Source organism: Trichechus manatus, unplaced genomic scaffold (genome assembly GCF_000243295.1).
Source record: "Trichechus manatus latirostris isolate Lorelei unplaced genomic scaffold, TriManLat1.0 scaffold00009, whole genome shotgun sequence".
Lineage (NCBI taxonomy): Eukaryota > Metazoa > Chordata > Mammalia > Sirenia > Trichechidae > Trichechus > Trichechus manatus.
Genome location: NW_004443945.1, coordinates 2,792,803 through 2,813,980, shown reverse-complemented (window position 1 = coordinate 2,813,980; position 21,178 = coordinate 2,792,803). Strand labels below are relative to the sequence as shown.

At 40.7% G+C, this 21,178-nt stretch overlaps 1 protein-coding gene across 1 annotated transcript in view; it reads right to left on the bottom strand.

Moving 5' to 3' along the window:
* Positions 1–20,872, bottom strand: part of TICRR (TOPBP1 interacting checkpoint and replication regulator) — a 52,881-nt gene extending 32,009 nt beyond the window's left edge. The window contains exons 1-7 of the mRNA XM_004370804.1: positions 20,210–20,872; positions 12,557–12,836; positions 11,962–12,200; positions 9,800–10,034; positions 3,488–3,617; positions 2,184–2,323; positions 1,189–1,407 (exon numbers count right to left, since the gene is read on the bottom strand). Of these exons, the coding sequence (XP_004370861.1) occupies positions 1,189–1,407; positions 2,184–2,323; positions 3,488–3,617; positions 9,800–10,034; positions 11,962–12,200; positions 12,557–12,836; positions 20,210–20,872 (1,906 nt within the window). The remainder of the gene's footprint in view (positions 1–1,188; positions 1,408–2,183; positions 2,324–3,487; positions 3,618–9,799; positions 10,035–11,961; positions 12,201–12,556; positions 12,837–20,209) is intronic.
* Positions 20,873–21,178: the final 306 nt, after the last annotated feature.

The window sequence follows — 21,178 nt, the reverse complement described above, 5'->3', positions numbered from 1 at the left end:
TTGTTAACCAATGTCATAAAACAATATGTGTACTACTGTTTCATGAGAAACTATTTGTTCTGTAAGCCTTCACCTGAAGTACAATTAAAAAAAAAAAAAGATTCATTTTTTCCAAAGAGGTATCGAGTTGTTCCAGCACTATTTGTTGAAAAGACAACCCTTTTCCCATTGAATTACTGTGGCATCTTTGTCAAAAATCGACTTGCCAGTTGTGCAGGTATATTTCTAGACAGAATGGAATTAGAAATGACACTAATACCACATTGTCCTGAGTACTGTGTTGTTTTTGCTCTGCCTCACATATATCATCCACATCCTCACATATTTTTACTAGTACATTAAGATACTCTGTCTCACTCAAACTGATTAGCATCTATAGATCTAGGATTTCTATTTCCTGTGGAAAAAGAAAATCTTTAAAGGAGTAGAAAACTGTCAGTCTAGAATCTCCTAAGAATTCACAGGTAATATCATGCAGTTATTGCCTGAAGTTCGTAACTGATTGTCATAGTCATCCCAGAGGGCTGGTACTGGCACTGTGAGTTAAGAATGTACCCTGAGAATAAGAAATAAACCCTAATTCAGCCTATTTAAAAAAACAAAAAAAAAAGGAAGAAAGGAAAAACAATAGGAAAATAAAAGCTCCTTGGACTAAATTCATTTGTCCAATTTGGAAAAACCTTGATAACCTACCCTGAGCTTACTGGTGAACTTTCCCTCTCTCTTTATTCCCAAACGTAAAATTTCTTTAACTGCTTGTCTTATGGCCAAGCCATGGCCTTTCTTCATTGTGACTTTGCTTATGCTAATCCCCTATTGGAACATTCTTCTTTTACCCTCTGACCATCTAAACTTTGCTCACTCTTCAAAGTCTAGCCAGGGCTCCACTGGTTCCTTTGAAGCCTCCTCAGCTTGTTCCAGCCCGAGACTGACTCCCTTTTTCCCCAAATGAGCATGCGTTTTGTTTTAGACTCTTGGCTGTCTTATGGTATCAGTTTCATCTTTGTGGCAGGATCACAAACCTAATAAGACAAAATCTTATTATTTACTGTATGCCCCATAACACACTTTTGAGCAGGTAGTAGATACTCATTAATTGAGGGATATGATTAAAACTTATAAAAACATTAGGGATTAAAAAAGTAAGAATGGGCTTAGACACCAAAATTCTATGGAATGGAGGAATACCTTTAGGTTTAGAACTTCTTAATGTTCTTCCTCTGTCTTCTGATTTATCTGCTGTTCTTCCACTGGCTGTCTTTTGGATTCCTTTCTCCCCAGCTGTGTCTGGACTGCCATCTGGCTGTAACTTCTGAGCCTTTACGTTGAGCCTTGCAACATTCAACATCTTCAGGGAACGGCACATGGTATTCATCTTCTGCCTGACTGGAGTACGAGGGACACCCCCTACCAAAATGACATTCATAGGAAGAAAGATAAAGTAACTTTTACTTCTGTGGAATTAAGAACTACTTTAATTCAGATTGTTGTGTAAGAATATTGAAATGAAATATATCCCTTTTACTGATCTGAATTAGGTAGTTCTTGCATCTCTTTCTATCCATAACGCTTTTAACTGAAGTTTAGGAATTAAACATCTTAATGTAACTACATGATTTTTATGTAAGGTAAATTCAAAACAGACTCATTTTGATGTTACCTAATGGTCACAGGATTGTAATGAAACTCTTTTGAAAGACAATTTAGGAAAAAAAGGACAATTTAGCAACCTGAATCAAGAGCCAGTTTTTCATACTCTTTAACACAGTAACTTGTTCCGGGAAACATACGTTAAGGAAATCACTTAAATAACAAATTATATGTATGATGTACACTATGGTATTATTTATAATGAAAAATTGAGAACAAACTACATATGCAACAAACTGAGGATTTTATAAATTTTGTTAAGCAATGAGGTGGAATAAGTAACAAGGCAAGGTAGCAGATAAACATATACTTATAAGCAGAATACACAGTTGTATTTAAATTTCTATTATAACTAAAAATGAAAATGGTTTATTCATTAGGAAGGTAGGATAATGATTCCTTACCAATATTGCACTAATGTATTATTTTCAAATTTGAAATATGAGAATTTTCCCTTCTTTATTCAGTTACCATTTCAAACTCATTTCAGGAAAACGTACAGGCTTAAAATTTAAAAATGTACAGTTGCATACGTTTTCTTTTACTGTCTTCCTGACTAGCTGCTGCAGGCTCTTCACGAGATTTTCTCTGGTAGAACTCAGAGAGGCAACGTGTTAATTCATTTTCAGTTTTGGAAGACTCTTCTTTATTAGCTGAGGCAGCCTGTAGTAACCTGTGAACAAGTCAAGATATCTAGTATGAAGCCAAATTTCTGATTTTCCAAATTGCTTTAAAAACAAACACAACAACAACAAAATCCACTATCCTTTGCAAAGCTAATCAAAAGATGTCCCCACAAGATGCCTTCCAAAATATATTTTCTCAGGAGGGAAAATGTCTTTCTCATTTCTAATTTGAACAAACTCAGGGACAAAAGCTACCTTGCTCACAAAACCATTACCTACAATACTGAATTTTATTAATAGGATTCTTCATGTCCTAGGGTACGTGTCTAATTATGGCAACTATTTTCACTTATGGGCTTTCCAGTTATTTTCTGTTTCCGTATGTTAAAAATCTAGATTACAAGATGATGTAATACAGCATAGTGTATATGGCAATGATTTCTGAATTGTTGTATACTAATTTGCATTGTAGTAAACTAATCTGGAATTGCTGGAAAGGGGAGGAAGTGGGACAGAGAGGATGATCGGTTATTAAGTGCTTTTCCATCTGGAGCTAAATTTTCAGTCTTTTGTTCATAATATTCTGTCATAATTCTAACAAATGGTACTAGAACAATTAGATATTTATATGGAAAAAAATACACCTCCACCTTACCTCTTACATAAGTTTTAATTTCTGCTATATCTTTTTCATTTCTAATATTGTTTATTTGTGCTGTTTTTGGTTTTTTTAAAAATTGCTTAGTTTTGCTATAGATTTCTTTATTTTATTTGTCTTTCCAAAGAACCATCTTTTGTTTCTGTCAATCTCTATCGTTTCTTTGCTGTCTGTTTAATTCATTTCTGCCCTTATCTTTATTACTACCTTCCTTCTTTATTTTTGGAGTTCACTCTTTTGTTCTACTTCTTGTGTTGGGCTCTTAGCTAATTAGTTTTTAATTTTTCTTCTTTACGAAAGTAGTAATTTATGTCTATAAATTTCCCTTTAAGTACAAATTTAGCTGCATTATACAAGTTTGGTGTTTTCTATTTTCAATGATACTTAGTTCCAAATATTCTCTCATGCCTATAATATAAGGGAATGTTTTATTTTTGTAATTAGTTTTTAATATTTTTGGTCTGTGCTTACAGAATGTGGTTTGTTAAAAAAATGCAGATAACTGAGTTGAATTTAATAACCAATACCCAGAGAAATTAAAAAAAAGTTTTACCAGAATGATTCCATTAAATCTGAACTGGCACCACTGAGGTTAGAGAAAGGAAACCACTTCTCCACCACAGCTGCACTCCAGGGAATGGTGCGGCCAAGCTCCTGCTGGGCCCACTCCGGAACAGGAGGAGCTACAGGGAAAAAAGGATCAGAGGCAAGAGAAGAAAAGAGGCATTAGAACCAAATCAGAGAATTCCAAGCACTTCCTCCTCCCCTGGACTGACTAAATTCCTCCAAAAGACACACAGAAGCTTCATTAACAATTTATCTGCACCACTAACCCCAAAGCCCACATTGTCTATAAGAAACGCTACTCCAGAAATGTATAAACACAATTTAAAGTCTTTGTTCTTGTTACTGGTAACACATCCTCTCATCTTATTTCTGAAATCTTTCTCTAAATAGGTTATAAAAATATGTTGTTTTTCTATTCTTAAAAACGTATCCCTTAAAAGTAGTTTTAGTACAAGAATAAATAATACACATTACAACTAACCCAACAGACATAAAGAGAATTATGACAGAATATTATGAACAAATGTACAGCAACAAACTAGATAACCTACATGAAATGGGCACATTCTTAGAAGCACACAACCTACCCAAACTGACTCAAAAGGAAACAGAAAGTCTAAACAGACCCACAGCAAGTAAAGAGATCAAATAGGTGATCAAAAACCTCCCATCAAAAAAAGTCATGGCTTCAGTGGGGAATTCTACCAAACATTTAGATAAGTACTGACACCAATACCGTTTAAACTCTTCCAAAACATAGAGAATGAACACTAATTCATTCTATGAGGCAAACATAACCCTCATACCAAAACCAGACAAAGATACCACAAGAAAACTAGGCCAATATCTCTTATGAAAATAGATGCGAAAAATCTCAACAAAATACTAGCTAACAGAATCCAACAGCATATTAACAGAATCATACACCATGACCAAGTGGGATTTATTCCAGGAATGTAGAAATCATTCAACATTAGAAAATCAATCAACGTAATATACCACATCAATAGAACAAAGGAAAAGAACCACATGATCATCTCTATGGATGCAGAAAAAGTATTCGATAAAATCCAACACCCTTTTTGATGACAACCATAAAGAAGATTGGAATAGAAGGGAAATTCCTCAATATGATTCAGGGCATATATGAAAAGCCAACAGCCAACGTTATATTTAATGAAGAAAGACTGAGAGCTTTCCCCTTGAAATCGGGAACAAGACAAGTGTGCCCACTCTCACCGCTTCTATTCAATATTGTATTAAAAGTCCTAGCCAAAGCAATAAGACAAGAAAAAGAAATAAGAAGCATCCAGATTGGAAAAGAAGAAGAAAGACTGTATTCATGGATGATATGATCTTATATACAGAAAATCCCAAAGAGTTGACAAGAAAACTTCTACAGTAATAGAGAAATTTAGCAAAGTTGCAGGGTACAAGGTCAACAAACAAAAATGAGCTGGGTGTTGGCAAGAAAACTTCTAGAGCTAATAGAGGAATTTAGCAAAGTTGCAGGGTACAAGGTCAACAAACAAAAATGAGCTGGGTTTCTATACACCAGCAATGAGAAATCTGAAAGGGAAATTAGGGAAACAATTCCATTTGCAATAGCATCTAAGAGAATAAAATACCTAGGAATAAATCTAACAAGGGACATGAAGAACTTTTACAATGAAAACTATAAAACACTGCTGAAAGAGATAAAAGAAGACTTAAATAAACAGAAAGATGTTCTATGTTCATGGATTGGAAGACTTAATATTGTTAAGATGTCAACACTACCCAAAGTGATCTATACATTCAACACAATCCCGATCAAAATTCCAACAGCCTTCCTTACAAAAATAGAAAAACCAATCCTCAACTTTGCATGGAATGGCAAGGGGCCTCAAATAGCTGAAGTAATGTTGAAAGAGAAGAATAAAGTAGGATGACTTACACTTCCTGATTTTAAACATACTATACAGCTACAGTAATCAAAACAGCCTGGTACTAGTATAACAATAGATACAGAGACCAATGGAATAGAATCAACAGTCCAGAAATAAACCCAGTCATATTGAGATGATCAAGTTCTAGATCCTTTTTCAGTACGAGAATACAGAGGTAAATAAAACACAAAGCCAGCTCTGAAGGGAGTTCCCAGTATACCTAGTCAGGTACAAAACTGATATTGCAGAGGTATGTACAAACGTAGTGCCCACTAACTGTCTAGGTGGACAAGGAAGGTCTCATGCAAGAAGCAGTATTTGGGCTGGGTACCAATGTACAAGGAAGAACTCACCTGGATGGCATGTGGAGGGAACTGGACAATAAGCCAGTATGCTGATTTATACTCTGACAGAAATTGTGGCCCAGGCTAGAGCATGGAGTATGGGTAAAATACTCCAGTTTCTCTTTTACTACACTCCAAAATGCACATTTTCTGACCTGTTTCCATGCCTCTATAAATAATTAAGGTATAGTCTGTTCTATTGCAACACAAATTTTCTGTAACACAAATGGCTCGCACACAACTGGTAAATAAGGTAATGACATTAGTACAAATATTAAGTTGTGTTGGTTCAGATGTGATTACTCCTCATGTGCTAATACTTTATACCACCAAGTAGCAGCTGCTGAATGCAGCAAGCCAGAGGAACAAAGTACTGTAACACTAAGCCCTTTCAATTCACACTTTTCTACTTGGCTCTCTCTGTGCTTACTGCACAGTTCTCCCCTATCTTTGCCATTGGCCCTTGTCTTCATACTACAGCAACCTCAACCCTTCCTTTCACCTCCTTCCATCAAGCCATCTTTATCTTGCTTTTGAAAAGATAAAGTATACTTACTATGGAGTTTACTCAGGAATTTAACATGTCTTTTTAATTGAACTAGAATTTTTATTAGGACTGCTGTTAGTTTTTGTTACTATCAAGGTTTTCAGAAGTCAACCCCAAACCTAGTTTTCTCAAACTATTATTTTTAGTGTAAGATTTTGCAGAATATATCTTCTTTTAAGAACCTCACATGACATACTGCATAAATGCCTGTAATTGCATTTGTAATGTCAACATATAAAAATTCAGACGAGAGCAGTAAAGGTCTATAAGAATAAATATGATAGTTTCGGGAAGGAAATGATCCCCAGAAATACTGCCCCCCTCCTCAGGGCTCCAAGTCTCAATTCTCCATCTGCATGGACAGAGAAAGAGAAAGCCCCTCACAGTCAGAATCACCCCACACCTCCTCCAGCAGAGGTCAGAATAAGACCAACACTCCCTGGCCTCCTTGCCCTCATTAACAAGGGTTGGAAGGAGCCCTGGGCCCTTGGAGGAAGCTGGACCTCCTCTAGTCTCCACAGCTCCCTTGGCAGGAGTAGGGCAAATATCCATCCTCCCTACACCCTCAGCCCCTCAATACTCATAGGTTCAGCACAGCTCTCTGCCTTTAATCTCATGCTACCCTGTATACCTGTTTTGCCCCAGTCTCCCAGGTCATTCCTTACCTCCCACACCCTGATCCCTTTAGTGCTTTTCACATCTATTCTGTCCCTAGCCCAGCCCTCCCCACAGGTAAAATCCTTCCACTTTGCCCTCTGGAACTCACTGTCCAGCATCAGCAAAATCCCCTATATCCTCAATTCCGTCTCCTTCCCCCTAAAGAGGATGCTTTCCTGGCAGCGCTCTTAGGAGCTAGCTGTTTCCTCCCCACTCCTCTTCCACTTGGTCTTGAGATGGGTTTGTATCCTCCTTGCCCCCTCTATTCACCAAAAACAGCAATAACAAAACTCTTCCTTGTTGTAGACATCTAAGAAGCCTGAATCACCCACCCCTCATTCCCTGAAGATTTTTAGCTCCTGATTCACTCTCTCCAGTACTATTTCAGTCTTAATTCTTGGTGATATCAAAACACATATGTAAAAATGGTGTGGTGTCAGACCTCCTTGTCTAACTTTATGAGGCAGGAGGAGAATCATCAGCAAGATCCTCCAAAGGCTGATTTCCATGAGGTGGAGGTCAGACATACCTCCTCTCTCCAACTCAGAAAATTATTTGCATTTACTGTTTTTCATGCCCCTTTCTTCCATTCTCTCCTGAACCTACTCTCACTCATGTTTCCACTCTCATGATTTCACCAAAACTGTCCAAAAAGGTCACCAATAACCTCCACAACGCTTAATCAATTCTGACAGAATGCCAATTCTTAGTCTTCATCTTCCTTAACCTATCAGTAGCAAATAACACAGTTGATCACTTCCCCCTTCTTGAAACACTCTTCACTTGTCTTCCAAGCCATCATACTCTGGGTTTCCCTTTTACCTACTGGCTGCCCCTTTTCTGTCTCCTTTGCTGGCTTTTTTTCCCTTATCTCCCAGACTACTTAACACTGGGGTGCCTAATTTAGTCCTTTGTCTTCTTCTCTTCATCTACACTCACTCCGTGGTATCTTAGCCCATCTCACTGCTTTAAAAATCATCTTTACACTGACAACTCCCATCATTTCCAGTCCAGACTGAGCTCCCAAACTCCACACAAACACATATATCTAACTGCCTACTCAATACCGTACTTGGATGTCTACCAGACATCTTAAATCTAGCACGTCCAAAACAAAACCCCCAACCCTCACAATTCTTAGCACGCTGCTTCTCCCATGGTCTCTTCCATCTCAGAAGGCAGCTTGCATTCTACCAGTTGCTCAAACCAAAAATTCTGGAGTCATTTTCAACTTCTCTATATCTCACACCCCACATTCCATCCAAGAGCAAAGTCCATGGCTTTACCTTCAAAATATATCCAGAAAATCCAACTGCTTCTAACCACCTGCATTGTTACCACCCTGGTCTGAGTTATCACCATCTCTTGCTTGAATTATTGCCAAGATTTCTAACTGGTCACCCTGTTTCTGCCCTTGCCTCTCTATAGTCAACTCTCAAAACACCAGCCAGAGTAAACCAAAAATACCAAACTCGTTGCCGTTGAGTCGATTCCAACTCATAGCAACCCTATAGGGCAGAGTAGAACTGCCCCATAGGGTTTCCAAGGAGTGGCTGGTGGATTTGAACTGCCAACCTTTTGGTTAGTAGTTGAGCTCTTAACTACTGCACCACCAGGTCTCCGCAGCCAGAGTAATGCTGCTAAAACATACGTCAGATCCTGTCACTATGGAAAATTGCCAAAGACTTCCTTTCTCATTCACAGTAGAAGCCAGTCTTTTCAATGTCGGATAAAACGCTACACAATTTGGTCTTTTACTTTGCCTCCGACCTTACCTTTGGACACATTATTAGGAGGGACTAGTTCCTGGAGAAAGACAGCATGCTTGGTAAAGTAGAGGGTTAGCAAAAAAGATGAAGACCCTCAATGAGATGCATTGACACAGTGGCTGCAATAGTGGGCTCAAACATAGCAACAACTGTGAGCATGATGCAGGACTGGGCAGCATTTTGTTCTGTTATACATAGGGTTGCTGTGAGTCAGAATCAACACGACAGCACCTAACAACAACTGATCTCACTTCCCACTACTCTCCTTTATTCCTTTCTCTTTAGCCACACAGGCCTCCTTGCTATTCCTCAGACGCATACCCATTCTTCTCAGAGCTTTTGCACTTGCTGTTGTCTCTACCAAGGATGTTTAAGCCTTTGTTCAGCTATCACTTCAACGAGACTTTCCCTGCCCACCCTGTTTGAAACTGCAACACTCCCCCTCCCCAGCACTCCCCACTCCTTTTTTCCCTGACTTACTTATTTTCATAGCACTTATCTCTTCCTAATATATATAATTTCTTTATTTAGTTTATTGTGTTGTTTCCCCCGACTCGATGGTAAGCTCCATGAGAAGAGACCTTTGTCTAATTTGTTCTCTGATATATCACCAGTGCCTAATACAGCCTGACATATACCATGTGCTCAATAAATCTGATGAATACATGAATAAAAGAAAAATCAAATTGATTATATTTAAATCTACCTAGCATAAATAAGTGTTGTATCATGTTAGTAACAAGGCAATGAATTACAAAGTAGACAGAATCACTATAGTTTTATGTACAGTTTTTACTAAATACTTTAAAAACCAGGTTTCACCTTTTATCTTGATTTCAAACTGGTTTCACAGAGCCTTAGGCCTCCTCAAAAGTGCTTCAGGATTTCTAAAAATAATGATTTAAACTGCCTGAAGTATTGTACCTCGTTTTTATCTGTTTTACAAAGTACTGGTATTCTACTACGTAGTACATGGTGAAAACAAGTTCTGATGCTGGAGAAGGCTGTAAACCACTGCCCTCGACTATGTTGGCTATTGCTTCAGGAGCTTACCAGGAGTAGCAGGATCTTCAAGTGAATTATGAATCTGCTTCAATACATCATTGGTGATATTGGAGAAAAGGGAAGCTGTGTCCTGAGGGCTTGCTGCCACAACCCTTTGGAGAAAATGTCTATGAAATTCAGCATCCTCAGTGCGGAACACAGTGAGAATTGTAGCACTGGTGGAGAGGGGTGATATAACTCCAGTGATAGGGGGCCAGCCTTCACCAGGATCCACATTGGCAACCTATAAGAAATTTTAATTAGTTAAGTATATTTTCATCAACTTGCCTAACGCAGAATGTAGCTTAGTAAAAGACACAATGAACACTTTCCCAATGATTAGTATTTAATGATATTAATATTACATATTAATATTAAATATTATTTAATGATATTAAATAATTCCTCAATTTACAAGTAAGAAGAACCTAAGGTTACCAGGAATATTTACTAAGTACTTACTATGTGCTTGTTATAACTCACTGAATCCTCACAAATCCATCCCCATTTTACAAAGGAGGAATTGACATTGATAAGTACAGTACCCTGTTTAAGATGACCCAGATAGTAAGGGGCAGGGGCCAAGTGTGTCCAACTTCAAAGTCCATGCTCTCTCTTAACCAGGAAGCAGTACCACCACTAAGTGATTTACCCAAGACAACACAATGGGCAGCAGAGCTGAGACCCTCATCCAGATCTCCTGACTCCTCAACCCAGTACTCTTTCCATCACAGTACACAACTCTTTAGAACATCTGTTCAGATGACTACCCAGTTTTTCTCTAGTGTGTCACAGTGGGATCCAGAGTATAGACTCCACCTGAGGTTACAGAGGCAACAGACAAATCAAGGTTAAGGAATTTGCTGGTAGTTTAAAAAGAACCATCATCTTTAAATCAAATCTGTGTATGTATGTGTTTCTTTCCAGAAGACATTTCTAAGTTTATGCAACTATTAGACATTATTATTCTATTAGATGTAATTTTACAATGCCATAGCTTTTCCTAGGAGTCCTGGTGGTGCAGTGGTTAAAGCACTCAGCTGCTAATCGAAAGGTTGGTGGTTTGAACCCACCAGCTACTCCGCAGGAGAAAAGATGTGGCAGTCTGCTTCCGTAAAGATTTACAGCCTTGCAAACTCTGTGGGGCAGTTTTTCTGTGTCCTATAGGGTTGCTATGAGTTGGAATAGATGGCAACAGGTTTGGTTTTGGGTAGCTTTTTCTTAAATGAAACGTATTTATTAGAAAAGTAGTATACATATAACAGAACATTTAAAAACTAACAAGAAATCACCCATTATTTCACTACCCTAATACAACCATTCTATATGGCCCACTGCCTTTTCTCCTATGTGAATGTAATTTAATGTAATTGTATTCAGAGTCATGCAATTTATGAATTTTCTTCACTAATAAGCATTTTTTGTCACGATGCTACAATGTAGATAACATTATTTGCAAAAACATCATCAGTTTCACTGAGACTATATTATGAAGGGCTGTTATGGATTGAATTGTATCCCCAAAAATATGTGCTGAATTCCTAACCCCTGTACCTGTGGAAACCCTGGTGGCAGAGTGGTCAAGTGCTACGGCTGCTAACCAAAAGGTTGGCAGTTTGAATCCACCAGTTGCTCCTTGGAAACTCTGTGGGGCAGTTCTACTCTGTCCTATAGGATCGCTATGAGTTGGAATTGACTCTATGGCAACGGGTTTGGTTTTTCTCTTGTACCTGTGGATGTGATCTTGTTTGGAAATAGGGCTTTTACTTTGGTTATGTTAATGAGGTCATACCAGCGTAGGGTGGATCCTAAACCTAAACACTTCTGAGTTATAAAAAGACCAGAATAGATACAGAGACACACACAGGGGAAGACAGATGACATGTGAGAGTCAGGCAAAGGAATGCCAAGAATCGCAGGCAGACACCAGAAACTAACAGAGAGGTTCAGAGAAGGAATCAACATAGCTGAGACCTTGATATGGACTTTTAGCTTCCAGAACTGTGAGAAAATAAATTTCTGTTCTTTAAAGCCAACCATTTGTGGGATTTCTGTTATAGCAGCACTGGGAAAGTAAGACAAGGGGTTCCTTGGCATTTTGCAAACCCACTTATTTCACTTTACCAGTGTGTTACTAGACAAAAATAACTTACCATGTGGAGTATACCTACCAGATGTAACTCTTCAGCAGTCAGCCAGCTTGCCAATTGCTGAAATAACAACCTTTGACTTGATCTGTCATCCTCTGGACTCTGTAGCATCCAGCTATCAGTGCCCAAAGTGCCACTCATTGGGAGAGTCCATTGGGCAGCTGTGCCTGTTAGAACAATTCTGACTGGTTTCTGAAAATGGCTCTGACGCATGGTCAAGGGCTCTAAGGTGACTGTACATGTTTCTTTAATCTCTTTGCCTGTTAGAAATAAAATTATTAAAATTCTAGTAAGAGATTTGCTGAAATCTATTCATCATCATAGTAGCATGCAAGCTTCCACAGACAGACGGGTGGTAGCTGCGCGTGAGGTGCATTGGCCAGAAATGGAACCCAAGTCTCCCACATGGAAGGTGAGAATTCTACCACTGAACCACCAATGCCTCATAATATAAGAAATAGTTACTAAGAATAGATTTAATAGCAAGAAGAAAAAAAAATCAATGTCAGTTGAGGTAGGCTGCTGGAAATTCTAAAGAAGTTAAAAGCATGGGCCTGTTTTGAAGAAGAAACTGAAGAACTGAAACTAAACAACCCCAAAGATATTATTTGCTTACCTTTAAGAGGGAGAAATAACATTCCTTCTGTCCGTGGAAATGATGCTTCATATTCACGAGAATTGTAGAGCAAACAGTTTAAAGTGGAATCAGTTGGTAAAGTTGAAATCCACGGAGAGAGGTGAGGTTCACTTGATAGGTTTCTTTCACCACTGAGCAGTGTTTGCCCAGCTTTAGTAAAATCCTGGCTGAAAGTTTCAGATGGCAAGATAGTACCTCCGACATGGTGGAGAAGTTCACTGACTGTCTGGAATCCAAGGTGGTCTGGGGATTCCCACAACTAAAATAAAAATCACCAAGAACCTTAGGTTATTGCAAATTAGGTAATTCATAAATAAAGGAAAATTGGGAGAAAGTAAAGTTGATGCCTATAATAAAAGATCAATTTATACAATTAAGGTATTTGTTGAGCCACATGAAAATAATGGCCAGCATCCTGTGACTGTACGTCTCAAGAATATAATTACTACATGATATGCTTCCAAAAAAGCATCTCTTAAGTGAAAATAGCACTTCATTTATATTTTCTGTCAAGGAATAGAAGTGATGCAAATCACTGAGTATAAATCATAAAACGTTAGAGTCAGAAGGAATGCTATCATACAAAACCATTATATGTTAATAAAAATAACTGCCTTACACAACTTAACACAACAACGGCCAAGTATCATGGGAGTGAGGCAAAAGCACCTCCCCTAGACGGTGATCTCACTCTGACTTTCCCAGCCCACATGTCTGTTGTGGGGACCAAAGTAGTCTTCTCCCTTCTATCTTCATGGTTTAATTAAAGCCCTCCTCACCTTTTGCCTGAACTCTTGCAGTAGTCTAAATTCTGTGCCCTGCCTCTAATCCTTCCTCCATTTTGCTCTAAATGGAAACCAGGGTGGTGTAGCGGTTGAGAGTTCAGCAGCTAACTAAAAGTCAGGCAGGTCGAATCCACCAGGTGCTTCTTGGGAACCCTGTGGGGCAGTTCTACTCTGTCCTATAGGGTAGCTATGAGTCGGAATGAGCTCAAGGGCAATGGGTTTGATTATTTTTTTTTTATTGCTCTAAATTCTTCCAGATCACTTACCTGATCATGCTACTTCTCTATTAAAAACCTTTCAATGGCAAAGGACAAAGTGATTCTTCAGCATAACCTTAAAGCCCTTCACAGTCTGACTCTTAACTAAATAACCTGGACCTTCAGCAATCTTTCCAAGCACATTCATTATCTTCTGTTTCCCTCACTGACCCTACCTTCTAGGCATATGGAACCATGTGCTATTTTCCAAACAAGCTACCTTTTGTAAGGCTTCCATTTTTTACTGATCCTGTTTCTTGCGCCTTCCGCTTTCTTCTTCACCAACCAAACACCCTATGCTTTGGTATCTAGCTTTCTTTGTAAAAGCCATTCCTCATGCCTCCATACATAGCTGACTCTTTACTGAAGCTTACTTGGACAAATTTTTATTGAGCAACCTCTATGTGCCACGAACTAGTAAGACATAGTCCCTGTCTTCCAGGATCTTAAAGTCTAGGGAAGGGAGAGCATGGAGTCTGTAAAACAGAGCAATAAAATGAAATATTTATCATAGCATCACAATGTAACATGACAATATTCCAGTACTATGGGAATATAAAGGAAGAGCACCTACCCTATAGTATTATTATGCTGTTTTGCCTAATCTACAGGTGAGTTAACATTTATAAAGGATAAACTGATGTGTAAATGTGAGAGATTAAAACTAGGAGGGTCTTCGAGGTCATCTAGGTCATCCCTAAACCTTCCATCACATTCAAGTCCAAAGAGAGGCAAGGAATTGCCCAAGGTCATAGCAAGGCAATGGCAGAGCAGTCCAAGAACCCAGGACAGTCTTGGATAATGCTTTTAAACTGTGGGTCATGACCCTTTGATGGGTTGTGAAACCAATGATCAGCATTAAAAAAAAAACAAAAAAAAAAACCAGAACTGAAACTATCAGAATACAATAAAAAATTACATGCAGTGATGATAAACAGTGTACTGTGAAACTTTTGTTTCATTTATTTACGCATACCATTTGAAAATGCTGCAATATTAAGCATCAGTTAGTATTTGTTGTCACTACGCAGGTATCCATGTGTCTGTTGATGGGTATGGGGGAGAAAGGCAAGCTAGTTTAGATGCCACAGATCCTGAGATCCTGATTAAGATTTTATGCCAAAGGCAAAAAAAAAAAAAAAAAAAATTGATTGTTGAAATGGTTTCAGCAAGAGGATGAGCTAGGAAAAAAAATTGCTCATCAAATGAGAAGTAAAACCTTAAGCATTGAAAAGGGAATTAACTTTTAATTAAAAAGTGATATATGCACATGGTTTAAAAAAATCCAAAAGAGTATATAGAATATGGCTACATTTTTTCATTTTTATGCACATTATAGGGCAAATGACATACCATGGTGGTATTTTCAAATTGGGAGATTTGTAAATGTCCAGTAGACATAAGTTCCAAGAGGAGGGACCACATCTGTTTGGTTCACTAATGGTACACACGCACCCATAACCCAAAACAACCAAACCGATTGCCATTGAGTTGATTCCGACTGGTAGCAACCCCATAGGACAGAGTACAACTGCCCCATGGGGTTTCCAAGGACCAGCCGGTGGATTCCAACTACAGACCTTTTGGTTAACAGACAAATGCTTAACCACTGTGCCACCAGGGCTCCATAGCAGGTAGTGTAATAAATATGTGTTAAATAAATCAAAAGCATAAAGACTCCCCATGTGTCAGAAGTCTCCTGCCCTCCACTCTATTCTATATCTTTGCAAATGTTTCGTGTGCTTGGATCCCTTTACCCGCAGCTGTAAGCCCCTCTTCTTCTGTTTCTAGACTGTGAATTCTGCAAGGCAGGGCCTGATCTTCTCTTCTTCTCCCCATCCCTGTACTGAGACTCTCCATGGACACAGTGTAAGTCTCCCTGTTGCCTTCTGTGTCTCGGCTGAGGCTTTTGAATAGAAAAAAAAGACAGATCTTCACCAGAAAAGAAACATTCCAGAAAAGCTTAAGATTGTCTGACTGGCATTTTCTTAGGGGAGACAGCATAGCAGGTGAGAAGAGAAGCCTCAGAGAAGACCCATCCCGTCAGATGGTGGAATGTCAGAACTGGAAGGGGTCTCAAAAAAGATTCTGTCAACTCACTTATTTTAATGCTATTTTAAAAGAGAGGAAAAGAATATCCAAGCTCCATCTGATAATACTTATTTCTAGCCAGAATTTAGTAATAGAATTCCAGAATGGAGACTTTGATGTGACTTGATATCAATTATCCCAAACTGAGCACTTAAGTGTTGTGGTGTCCAACATGTGATTTGCTGCTGTAACCAACTTTAATTTCTAGAATTCCATGTTCCTCATCAAATGTTTACTGTCCCCTTAAATACTTTTTTTCCTTTGACAAACCACTGCCCCCTTATTTTACATTTGCCACATCTTTTTTGGGCTTTGTATGTGAAAGCACTTTGGAAATAACACACTGTACAATTATTTGCTTTAAGTACCTACTCATTTTCCACCCGTGCAGTGCGATGGATCGCTTTTATATGGCTGTTCTCACCATGGTCTTATAACTCCCACCAAATGATTGGGTGGGACTATGCAAATAAGGTGCTTGTGGCCCACCAAGGGGATTGGCCAGCTTGCTAATAATACAAATAGGTGCATGGCACCCTTGTGGGGATGGGGCCATGCAAATAAGGTGTATGCAACACTAATGAGGGGATTTGTCAATTTTGCCCTGCTGCTATGCTTAAAAGAGAGCCCATCCCAGAGCGGAGGGAGACCTGACTACCACCATGAAGGGACAGGAGTGGAATGCATCCTTTGGACCCGGGATCCCTACGCTGAGACCCTCCTAGATCCAGGAGACAGAACTCTAACACCGGAGACAACAAGATGGTAAACAGCAAGATGGTGAGAAGCAGCGATAGAGAAATGGTGACAGTAGAGGCAGCAGAACCAGGAGACGGTGCAGTGGCTTCCCGGCCCACGGAGTGAGAGATGAGCACCTTCAGGCAGGAGGCTTGCTGGCGGAGTGGCGTGCCTCCAAGCACTTGTTAGTGGACCTGGGCTTGCCAACCCACACAGCGAGACAGCCTTCAAGTCGAGGCTTACTGGAAGAGTGGGGTGCCTTCGGATACTTACTGGCAGAGCTAAACAGCTTTGTAACACTTGTCCAAGCAGAGTAGAGGCTGGGCCAAGGGGCTGAGGGCCAGAGAGAGGCCTGCCTGCGGGTACGGCTGAGAAGAGGCTGTCCTGATTGAAGAACTATATCTTGAGTCGTCCCTGATCCTGAGTTGTAACCTGTTACTTTCCTAATAAACTCCATAATCGTGAGTATTGTCTGTGAGTTCTGTGTGGTCACTGCAACAAATTATCAAACGCAGCAGAGTAGACAATGCCACATGGGAGGGATGGCTGATGTAGGAATTGGTAAAAAGACTGCATAAAGGAGGTATGTCCAACCTCCACCTCAAAGGAATCAGCCTTGGGCTGTTGATGCTCATAATGATTCTCTTCCCGCCTTGTGAAGTTAGAGAGATCAGGTGCCTCTGCCATACCATTTTTACAACCTGTAGCCCTGCAATTTAGCCCACTTCTAGTTTAAAAAACCAAACCGGTTGCCATGGAGTCTATTCCAACTTATAGCGACCCTATAGGGCAGAGAAGAACTACCCCATAGGGTTTCTAAGGCTGTAATCTTTATGGAAGCACACTGTCACATCTTTCTCCTGTGGAGCAGCTGGTGGGTTCGAACCTCTGAACTTTTTGGTTAGCAGCCTAGTTCTTTAACCATTGTAACACCAGGGCTCCTCACTTCTGGTTTAGTGATCTATATTTCCAGAAAGTTGAATCACATCTTTTATCTGATTAAACCCTCCGAAGTCTTCCCATCACAATTAGAGCAAAATCCACATGCACTACCTTGGCCCTACAGATTGGCCCTTCCTACTGACTTCCTCTCACACTGCTTTTGCTTGACCTTCTAGGTCTCAGCATTCTTTGCCTTTTTTTCCTGGAACAAACTAAGCTCATTTCCAGCTAAACCCTTTATACCTGCTCTTCCCTTTGCCTGGAATATTCTTCCCCAATCTTCACATTCCTCCCCAACCTTCACATTCCTCCTTCATCATTCAATTCTCTGATCAAAAAGGCTTTCCCTGACTAACACCCTATATACAACAGCCACCTACTTCTATTTTCCCTGCCCACTCTCCATCCCCTTATTTTTCCCAAAGCATTATTTGAAATCTTATTAGTTATATGCTTGTCTGTTTAATATATCTTCCCCACTAGAAGGTAAACTCTACAAGAGTTGGGACTTCATTCACCACTATAACCCCAGCAGCTAAATCAGTGTAGTAGGTACTCAATAAAGCAGCTTCTCAATGAATATTTGTTGACTTTTAATGAAGTGAAATCAGGAAAATGGTGAAGGTAAAAATATGTCCTTAAAGCACTTAACAGGATTGGGGGCCCCACTGACTCAACAAAAATCCAAACTGGCAATTCAAGACTTTAAGTACATGCTGGTGGGAATGCAAAATGGTACAATCATTTTGGAAAACAATATGGCGCTTCCTTAGAAAGCTAGAAATAGAAATACCATATGATCTAGCAATCGCACTCTTAGGAATATATCCTACAGAAATAAGAGCCGTCACACGAATAGACATATGCACACCCATGTTCACTGCAGCATTGTTCACGATAGCAAAAAGATGGAAACAACCTAGATGCCAATCAACAGATGAATGGCTAAACAAACTATGGTACATACACACAATGGGGTACTATGCAATGGTAAAGAACAATGATGAATCTGCTAAGCATCTCATAGCATGGATGAATCTGGAGGGCATTATGTGAGTGAAATAAGTCAATCACAAAAGGGCAAATATTGTATGAGACCACTCCTATAAAAACTCACGAATAGGTTTAAATACAAAAAGAAACAATCTTTGATGGCTACGAGGGAGGGGAGGGGTGGGGGTGGAAAGACACTAAATAGACAATAGATAAGTGGTAGCTTTGGTGAAGGGTAAGACAGTACACAATACTGGGGAAGCAAGCACAACTTGTTCAGGATAAGGTCATGGCAGCTCCATGGACGAATCCAAACTCCCTGAGGGACTGAATTACTGGGCTGAGGGCTGTGGGGACCATGGTCTCAGGGAATATCTAGCTCAACTGGCATAACATAGTTTATTAAGAAAATGTTCTACATTCTACTTTGATGAGTAGCATCTGGGGTCTTAAAAGCTTGTGAGCGACCATCTAAGATGCTCTACTGGTCTCATCCCTTCAGGAGTAAGGGAAAGTGAAAATAACTAAAGACACAAGGGAAAGATAAGTCCAAAGGACTAATAGACCACAACTACCACAGCCTCCACCAGACTGAGTCCAGTACAACTAGATGGTGCCCCGCTACCACCACTGACTGCTCTGACAGGGATCACAACAGAGGGTCCTGGACAGAGCTGGAGAAAAATGTAGAACAAAATTTTAACTCAAAAACAGACGAAATTTTCTGGCCTGACAGAGACTGGAGAAACCCTGAGAGTATGGCCCCGAGACACCCTTTTAGCTCAGTAATGAAGTCAGTCCGGAGATTCACCTTTTAGCCAAAGATTAGATAGGCGCATAGGACAAAATGAGACTAAAGTGGCACACCAGCCCAGGGGCAAGGACTAGAAGGCAGGAGGGGACAGGAAAGCTGGTAATAGAGAACCCAAGGTCAAGAAGGGAGAGTACTGACATGTCATGGGTTTGTTAACCAAACGTCATAAAACAGTATCTGTACTGTTTAAAGAGAAGCTAGTCTGTTTTGTTTTGTAAACCTTCATCTAAAGTACAATTAAAAAAAAGAAAAAGAAAAAAAGATCTCACTTTTTAAATAACTACTTTATAATAAACAGCCTTCTAGAAGTGGATAAAAAGTTAAATAAAATGTTAAGAGTTATGCAATAAACATATACTAAAAAAAAAGACTTTAAGTACATATGAATTTATTTTTCAATAAGGATTTACTGGACACCTTCAATGTTCAAAATACATCTGTGCGGGGTACAAAGATGTGTAAGACCTGGTGCTTGCCTTTGAGGTATTTTTAGATTAAATGGAAGGTGTGAGATGTGCACAATGGTCTAAGTGCCACAAAAGATGTATGGAAACTCTGAGGCTGAGACCGATTCGCTGTCATTTGGGCAGGACGGGTGAGGTTTAGCCTGGCATAGGAGAGTGAGGACTGATATTCCAGGCCGACAGTACAACACCAGCAAAGACACAGCAGAAGCACTGCACAGCACAAGCAAGGAAAAAACAAGTAGTCAAGATTGGCTGACAAGCTAGACTAGGCTTCGATAAGCTTGAATACAGGCAGTAAAGTCTGGGAAGGGAGCGAGCACCCAACTGTGAAGGATTTAAAAGCTTTTACTTAGTAGGTTCCGAGGGCCTACCTACTTTATTGTGAAACTGTCCTTATTTGTTTGTGATCACAGGACTTCACTTGGGAAGGGACACATTGGTCATATTGGTCTCATCCTGGTTCTGTTAGCTGCAGACGCTACCGAGTTCTGGTTAACCAGGGGGAGCACCCTCGTGCATTCAATCTGAGATTAGTATAATCTTACCTTAGCCCATTCCGTGGTATCCACCCAGTACAAGGTGATTTTTCGGGCGATCATGACTTCCTGGACTCTCTTGGGCAACAACTTCTCAATCACCTGCTTGGGGGTGGGTGGCAGGCGCTGGGCCTGGGCCTCGCACCCAGACACGAACTGCAGCAGTTCCCTCTGCGAACGCGGACACGGGGCCAGGAGGAAGACGGCGTTCACAAAGCCGCCGAGCGCAGTCTCGGCCTCCTTGGCCTCGCTCTCCACGTCCAGCAATCTTCTCCCGCGGCTCCGCAGGAACGGCTTCGTAGGCGACGTGATCTCGGGCCGGTCCCACTGGTAGTCCAGCAGCGTCTCCATCAGGGCGCCATGTGTGTGGGTGGCCCTGGGCGCCGGGCCGGGCAGGTGGGCGCCATGGGCGGGATCCCCGAGCCTGGCCTCCAGCTCCTCCTCGAAGTCCTCCCAGGAGCGGGCCCCTAGCTCGCGGAAGTCAGACACGCGGGAGGGCCGGCTCCGCGCTCCCTGCGAGTCAAAGAATTTGAAGGCCCAGTGGACCCTCGCCAGGCCGAATCGGCAACTGAGATAGGTGAGGAGGCGCAGGGCGGCCCGCCGAACCGGGCTCTGGCGAGCGCCACCGCCTGCGGTGTCCAGCAGCAGCATCACCTTGTGACAGCAGGCCATGCCGGCCACGGTGCTGAGCCCGGGCTCGGGCCGCGGCCCGCGCCGCTCTGCCCTGGACCCTTGTTTCAGGGAACCAGCGCCATTCACTGCTTCTCACAAGGGCCCTAGGTCGAAAGACTCCCGCGCTCTCCGAGAGCCGCTGCCATTGGCGGAGTTAGCTACGTAAGGCAGCTCCTATTGGTCACTTGCATTACGTATAGTACGCGGACAACTTCCATTCTGGGCGTTGATTGGGAAGGCGGTGGGAAAAACTTAGCTTGATTGGTGAAAGGCGTGACCATGGGCGGTGCGCTGTGTTCCGGGAGA